General features: G+C 38.3%; 1 protein-coding gene across 1 annotated transcript; it reads right to left on the bottom strand.

Moving 5' to 3' along the window:
* Nucleotides 1-3,602: 3,602 nt before the first annotated feature.
* On the bottom strand, nucleotides 3,603-6,358 carry LOC107728145 (uncharacterized). Its single transcript, XM_016538238.1, has 7 exons — nucleotides 6,289-6,358; nucleotides 6,109-6,177; nucleotides 5,821-6,005; nucleotides 5,395-5,549; nucleotides 4,743-5,206; nucleotides 4,405-4,613; nucleotides 3,603-4,226 (listed from the first exon to the last, which is right to left on the bottom strand). Exons 2-7 carry the CDS (start codon nucleotides 6,122-6,124, stop codon nucleotides 4,017-4,019), a joined length of 1,239 nt encoding a protein of 412 aa, XP_016393724.1. The 5' UTR covers nucleotides 6,125-6,177; nucleotides 6,289-6,358; the 3' UTR covers nucleotides 3,603-4,016.
* Nucleotides 6,359-7,285: the final 927 nt, after the last annotated feature.

The following is a 7,285-nucleotide window of genomic DNA, read 5'->3' as shown; positions in this document are numbered from 1 at the left end:
AGCGCTCATTCTAGGCTTCTTTACTAGCGCATTGTGCATTCCGCTCACTGTATATCGATGGAACATACCAACTATACGAACTGTGTGGGGGAAACTCTCTGAAGTTTTCTGAAGAAAAAACGTTTTCTCTCATTCTCGCTGTTTGGTTGATCATGCATGGTCAGATGTACTTGTTACATCGTTAGAAGAATGGCATCTATGCTAATATTAGTCTGTTTCATTCATATTTCAAGGTCACCATAGCCACTAGATCCAGTCTGTATCCAGCCCAGATAGTGGATCAGCACCTAGAGATGACCTCGACAGCCCTGAATATCAGCGGAGACCATGTCAACTAGATGAGCCCCAGAGACCGATCTACTCCGAAGTAGATTCTATCAGTCCTGTTTCCTTTGCACCTTGCAAAACTGATGACGTGGTACATGTGGTACATCATTACAATTGTTGTCCAAAATATGTAAAGAGCCTCCCACTATTTAACCTCAAAAAGGAGAAGCTTTTTAGACTATAAGTCTTGTGCAGTCAATGAACTTGAACTGTTTTATATCTATAGATTTTGTTTTTGGCAAGTCGTGATGATTTGAGAAGGCTAAATTGTGCAAACTATCAGCTCACTGTCTGCCACTGGCCGCTTGGTCATTGCTTTAAAAAACAAAAACTTATAACGAACAAAAAAATGCTCCAAACGTTTTCCTAAATTAACTTAATAAAAAAACGAAATAGGGGAGAGTTCTGGAGAGCTGCACCGATCTCTAGCTGGAGTGCCTGCAAGCTCTGCTAGAGGGCACCCCATATCCTGTACCTTCTACCATTCACCACAGACTCCATTTCCCATAATCCTTTGCCCGGACTCATCATCAATTGCAATCACCATTCTTTCATCACTTCATCAGTCTCACACTATAAGAAAAGCACACACACATGCTTACATCGCTGGTGATTGAATGTTTTCCTACCCTGCATCCCAATGTGCATACTATCCATCCTATCTGCCCTAAATAGTATTGAAAATTACTAATATCACATATAATTTAGGATGGATAGCATGCTCATTGGGACGCAGGCCTAATTTCCTGTGTGTTCCTTGTTTTCCAAGTGTTTTTGACCCTGGACTGTTTCCTTGATTCTGATTGTTTGCAGCCTGCCCTCACCATTGCCTGTTATCTGCCTCTGCCTTGGATATACAGTGCCGTCCATAAATATTGGAACAGTAAAGACAAAATTGCTCTGTGTGCTGTGGAGTCAAGACATTTGCAAATATGATTAAAAGATGAATATGAGACAAAACCACAGAATGTCACATTTTATTATTAGCTGTTTCAACACATACATGTTTAACCAAATAAAAAGGACAGCACTTTTAGGGTTCATCCCACTCTCTGATGTAAGCATAAGTATTGGGACAGTAGAACTTAAGGCAAATGTAAACGATTAAAGGTGTCATATGATGCGATTTCAATTTTTCAGGAAACGGTCCTCCATAAAATGTGCTGCACACATCTGAATATTTGGGTTGAACTGTTCTGGAACAGTGTTGTAAATACATCTTAACCACTGATTTCTAGTTATGTCCTCTTTTGGAAGGCCAAACAGTTCAACCCAAATATTCAGATGTGTGTAGCGCATTTTGTGGAGGACAAGGACTGTTTCCTGTGAGAGTAACCTACAATGCCGGTGTCTGTTTCTATAAAGTGGGGCAGTTCCAACTTTGCAAGGACAGTCTGGCGCTTCTGACTCAGTCTGTAAGTACGTTTTCATATGTAAAGGATTTACCACTGATGATTCAAACGTGAGTTTTGAGCAGTGTAGCGCTTGTTTGTCATTTCTCCGATCACAAAGGCAGACATGGTTTTATGTTTACATGGCGCGATACGCAACGCGTAAAAAGAAGTCATTATAATCAGTAATTATGTCCCCACTGGATGCAACAAATGCCTTGTTTGTAATGGGTTTTATTGGTTTCGTCTTGTCGAGCCAGGACACACGGCATGACAATATGGTAAGGGGTGTAACATTCCCGTCACATGCTTGAGGCATTCGGCCAATCACAACGCACTGGATAGCTGGCCAATCAGCGTATACCTCGCTTTTCAGAACGATGAGCTTTGTAAAAATCGACGAGTTTCAGAAAGGCGGGGCATAGAGGAGAAACAATAATGTACAGCATGTGGAAAATAATGTGTTTTTTGAACCTTAAACCACATAAACACATTGCATTAATGTTCTTTTAAGCAACGTAATATGACCCCTTTAAAAGCTATTATTTAGTTGCAGATTCCTTGCGTGCAATCACAGCAGTGAGACCCATAGACATCACCAGACTCTTGGTCTTATCCTTTGAAATGCTTTTCCCAGCCTTTAATGCAGCCAATTCCAACTGTTGCTTGTTTTGGGGAGTTTCTGCCTTTAGTCTCCTCTTCAGCTGGTGAAATTCATGTTCAATCAGATTTAAATATGGAGATTGTTTTGGGCAATCTACGACCTTTCATTTCTTTGACCTGATAAACTCCTTGACTGAACTGGCAGAGTGTTTTGGGTCATTGTCCTGATGAAATATAAAGCGCTTTCTGATGAGTCTGGTGGTATTTTCTTGAAGATTGGTAGGCAAGATGGTTTTGTACCCTTCCAAATTCATTCTGCTACTGTTATCATACATTAAGTCATCATTAAAATTGGTAGGGCCTGTTCCAGAGACAGCCATGCACGCCCATACCATGACAACCTCCACCATGCTTTACAGATGAGGCTGTATGCTTAGGATAATTTGCAGTTCCCTTTTTTTCTCCACACTTTTGTTTTCCCATCACTTAGATAAAGGTTAATCTTTTTCTCATCTGTCCATAAAACTGTTACAAAACTCTACTGGCTTTTGCAAACTCTAATCTTGCCTTTCTATTTTTGGTGCTGTTCATAGGTTTGCATCTTGCTGTGTAGCCTCTGTAACTCTGTGTCAAAGTCTCCTGCGAACAGTAGATTGTCAGAACGTCACACCAGCTTTTTGGAGGTTGTTGATGATTTTACAGACACGTATTTTAGGGTTCTTATTCACAGCTTTTATGATTTGCCTGTCATCAACTGCTGTTGTTTTTCTCAGCCGATCAGGTCGTTGTTAGTTGCTGATGTCGCTGGTGATTTCCAAACTCTTGTTTTCTCCATGCCCCTTGTTTTTAATTGACTTCCTCTTTTCTTTTAGCATCCAAATTGCTTGCTTTTCTTTCAGAAGGCAGAAGCAATGGATATAACTGATATGACACATTCCCTGCTTTTAATATCTGAAGAATTAATGCAACAGGACACAGCTGATCAATTATAAAGACCTGTGAGGCAACTGTTCCAATACTTATGCTCACATCAGGTAGGGGGATGAAACTCTAAAAGGGCTGATCTTCTTAGTTGGTAAAAGATGTATGTGTTGAAACACCCAATAATAAAATGTGACGATTTGTAGTTTTGTCTCATATTCATCTTTTAATCATATTTACAGATTTCTTGACTCCACAGCAAACAATTTTGTTGTTACTGTTCCAATACTTATGGAAGGCAATGTGACTGTTTGCTGTTACTGGACCCTGCCTGTATGACTACACCTTGTCAAATAAAGCCTGTATTTGGATCCCCCAATTGTCGCCTCTCTCGTTACAGTAACACGGACCATTATAGTGTATGAAAAGTAGTTAAATATATGACTTTGGACAGAAAAAATGAGAAGTGAGATTATTTAAACAAAAACTAAAGTCAGTAATTATGTTATGGTTATGTTATTATGTCAAACTTTATTCAGAGAACCATTCAACCAATTATTTATGCATTCAACAAAAGTCTTTTTGCAAGAACTCATAAAAAGATGATGCATACAGAGCAGAGGATATATAAAGATTGTTTTAGGCATTAAGTAGAAGAGACTACAGAACTCTGCAGTTTACAAGTACAGCATTTAAAAAGCTAAACATTATCATCCCAGGTCACCAGCATCATGAGACAGAAAACAAATGGGATGATGTACTTGTGCATGTAGATCACTCAGAAATGGCAGGTGTATTAGAGGGTGTCACACTTTGTGGTGGAACTATTTTCATCAGTTGTTCCTTTACACGTTCATATTCTTTTTGCCACTCTTCCTTGGAGAGAGAGGAAGGACTGACCTCCAGAAACTTGTAGGCATCTTTGGTTTGGAGCTTGAAGATGACAGATGCTTGTTTACAGCCTGCACCAAACATGCTCCAAGCCTGTGGTATTAAAACATTTAAAAAAATAACATTAGACTTTTGCATGAAGCATTAATAATGGCTGGCTGTGGGGGGGAGGCTGTAATTTAGGAAGGAATATTCAAGCCTTTCTTCAGGTACAAATACAGAGAGAAAAAAAATAAAACCTTCCTGTAATCATGTAAACATTAATTTTTACCTCTTCTGCTGTTTTGATTGATTCTAGAAATTCATCTTTTAGTTCAGCAAGGTCTTCAATAAGATCTTCTCCAACAAAGGTCTTTTGTTCCAGGTAGTCCAACATTTGAGCAACATTCTCCCAGAAGTTTTTCAGCTGAATTAGAATTGCCTGAATTTTTGACAAGCTACTGTGTACGTCATTTAGATGGATGGGGTCGGGTATGGAATCTGCAGAGAGGAAAAAACCGAACATGCTTCAATGAGACACATGTCTTAAACTAGGCTTGAATATTGATACAGTCTTAATCATTAATTATTATATAGGTATATTTTAAACATGAAAGAAAACGGACTCACTCCGGTCAAAAGTGGCTTTGGCAGACTTCATCTGCCAATCAATGATCTGGAGCTCGAGCTGCCACTGCTTTTGTTTCAGAGCAGTCTTTTCAGCGACGAGGTTATTCAATTCAGCTTCAAGAGCCTTCATATGGGCAACATTTTCAGGATCATGTACAGCATCATAAATGCTTTTCACAACTAGCCCGATGAATGGAACGATTGCGGCGAAGATGCCGAGGCCTTTACTTTTTTGGGTTATGGATCTGGCAAATTCTTGAATCTCTTGGCTTTTGCTGTTTATCTTTCTCTCAACTGCAGCAAGCTCTTCAGTGGTTTTTTGGAGTTTTGATTTCAGATCATTCAGGGTATTTTCAGTCTGCTTCATTTCATGGTCTTGCGCTGTAATCTTTTTATCAGTATCTATTTTTTCCTTGATAACATCACTGGTGGATGATGCTACATCCTTGTTGTGTAAATCATACCTACACAATGTTGAAGAAATCTTGCCATGAAATTTACATTTTATAACAATGGGCTGGTGTAACTAGCTTAAAAGTTTAGCTTAAAACATGTTCATAGTTTTATGTGATTAAAGAATTTTCATATAGAAAAAAAAATGTAATTGCTCAAGGTATTTTGAAACATGTTTTCATGAGGAAAATGTTCTTACTTTTCCACTATCCTGTCCACTTCACTGATAATTTCTTTGATCCAGACTCGTGCTTTCGCAAGAAATTTGACTGCCAAAACTGGCTTATTTTTCTCCACAGCTTTCGTCAACATGGGAAACAGTGACTGAACCAGGTTTTCACTTGTCAAAATACACTGTGAGAAGAAGGATAAGACGTGAGATCACATATCTTAGACTAAAAAAAAAAGACAGTGGTGATAAAACTTACAATAAGCATACTGAACCGAGATGATGTCTACAAATTTTTATTTTTTATATTTTACTTAAAATGTCAGTTTAAAAAGTATACATTTTTCATGGCTCACATTATGACACATTATGTATTTATTTACAGTTATGACACCTTTTTTCTAGGTGACAGAGATAAAAAAAATACTGTAATCAAGAGAAAATCTGAAACAGTACTTTCAACATCGTTGCATCAGAGGAGCCAAACAGAAGCTGGGTTTCCACAGCCCGACTCCTGATGATCCTCTCCAGGTTGGGGAAGTTGGCCAGGCACAGGTAAGAGAGATGGTAGAGAAGAGCTGTCTTTTGAGCAGCAGGGAGGAGCTCTTTTACAAATGTGGGGCTCCACTGGGACACAGCCACTGGTGAAAAAAACATGGCATATTTTTAAAGACAGAACAGATCACATTGATTGCTGGTATTGTTTTCAAATCTGTTGAAATAATGAAATAAGACAATACTTGCTTTTGCTATCAGCCATCCTTAGTAGGTTTACACAATTACACAATGTGCAATGAGTTCTCCTAAAATGCACTAAAGCAGAACCAGTTTTGGTTGGTTTAAAATATGTCTCAAACACATACAATACGTAACTGGAAGGATATCTGAAAATGATCATAAAAATGTTAAGGGAAAATTACTTACCTTTGTTTTAGTAAGTGATATGGAGAACAAGGTATCTGGTGTTTTTATACTAAAGGTATCCCCACCCTGCCTCCACCCTCAGAGAAAATGACTGTGCTATTTGGTAATTTACTTCCATATATGGGGGCAGCTTGAGTCATGTTCAGTTAAGTGGTTTTGTTGGTGCAGAAGAGGTATGCAAGAATCCTTTCAGAGACAAAACTAAATTATATGCTCCATGACCATTACATTCAAAGAATATGTTATGTTCTGCATGTAATAAAGTGCTCGTCTGGGAAATTATGCGTTCCGTCCATATAAGCTGCGAATGCTCCGCATACCCAGGCCATTTGAGAGAATAAGCTCACGGGGTTATTAATATAAACATGATTATAAGTTGACCCCTTGTCATTTAAAATGTAACTTAAAAGCTTAAAGAGTTAGGCATGAGTATGTACAATTATTTATTTGTATTTGTATATGTATTTGTATATGTATTTTCTGTAAATCTACGTCAGTTGAGGTTGCTTCCGGGCAAGCAGATTCTCTGCAGCTTACTCACTTCCACTCTATTGCTATGACTTGCAGGAATGTAGCGCGTTCTCATTGGTTTACTGGTCTGTGGCTGATTTCATGCGCGAGGTAAGCTGTCCGCGAAACGCTCGCCCAAGCCGAAAAATGCGCTGTTGCTGTCAGATCTCTTGCCTAAAATCACATTGTGTTTGATGCAAAACCAACTCGACTAAATCAAAAGAAAAAAACGGAGTATATTTTTATGTTTTCTCAAGCAAAGCAAATTTTAAAAGTCCACTGAAAACATATCTTCTTACATTTTTGGTCATAGACAATGTATGTTAAAGATATACGTTACTGTCAACATGGTAAATTAAAAAAAGTTTATAAAAATGTGGGGTATATAACTTTTTATAATTACAAACAGGAAAAGAAAAACAATCCTCTGAACATTTTTAACAAGATGTCATTGTTCCCTTAGTTTTGCGTATGCTCGCGTCGCTTG

Source organism: Sinocyclocheilus rhinocerous, unplaced genomic scaffold (genome assembly GCF_001515625.1).
Source record: "Sinocyclocheilus rhinocerous isolate Xijiao unplaced genomic scaffold, SAMN03320098_v1.1 scaffold1418, whole genome shotgun sequence".
NCBI classification, from domain to species: domain Eukaryota; kingdom Metazoa; phylum Chordata; class Actinopteri; order Cypriniformes; family Cyprinidae; genus Sinocyclocheilus; species Sinocyclocheilus rhinocerous.
This window is presented reverse-complemented; position numbering and strand designations above follow the sequence as displayed.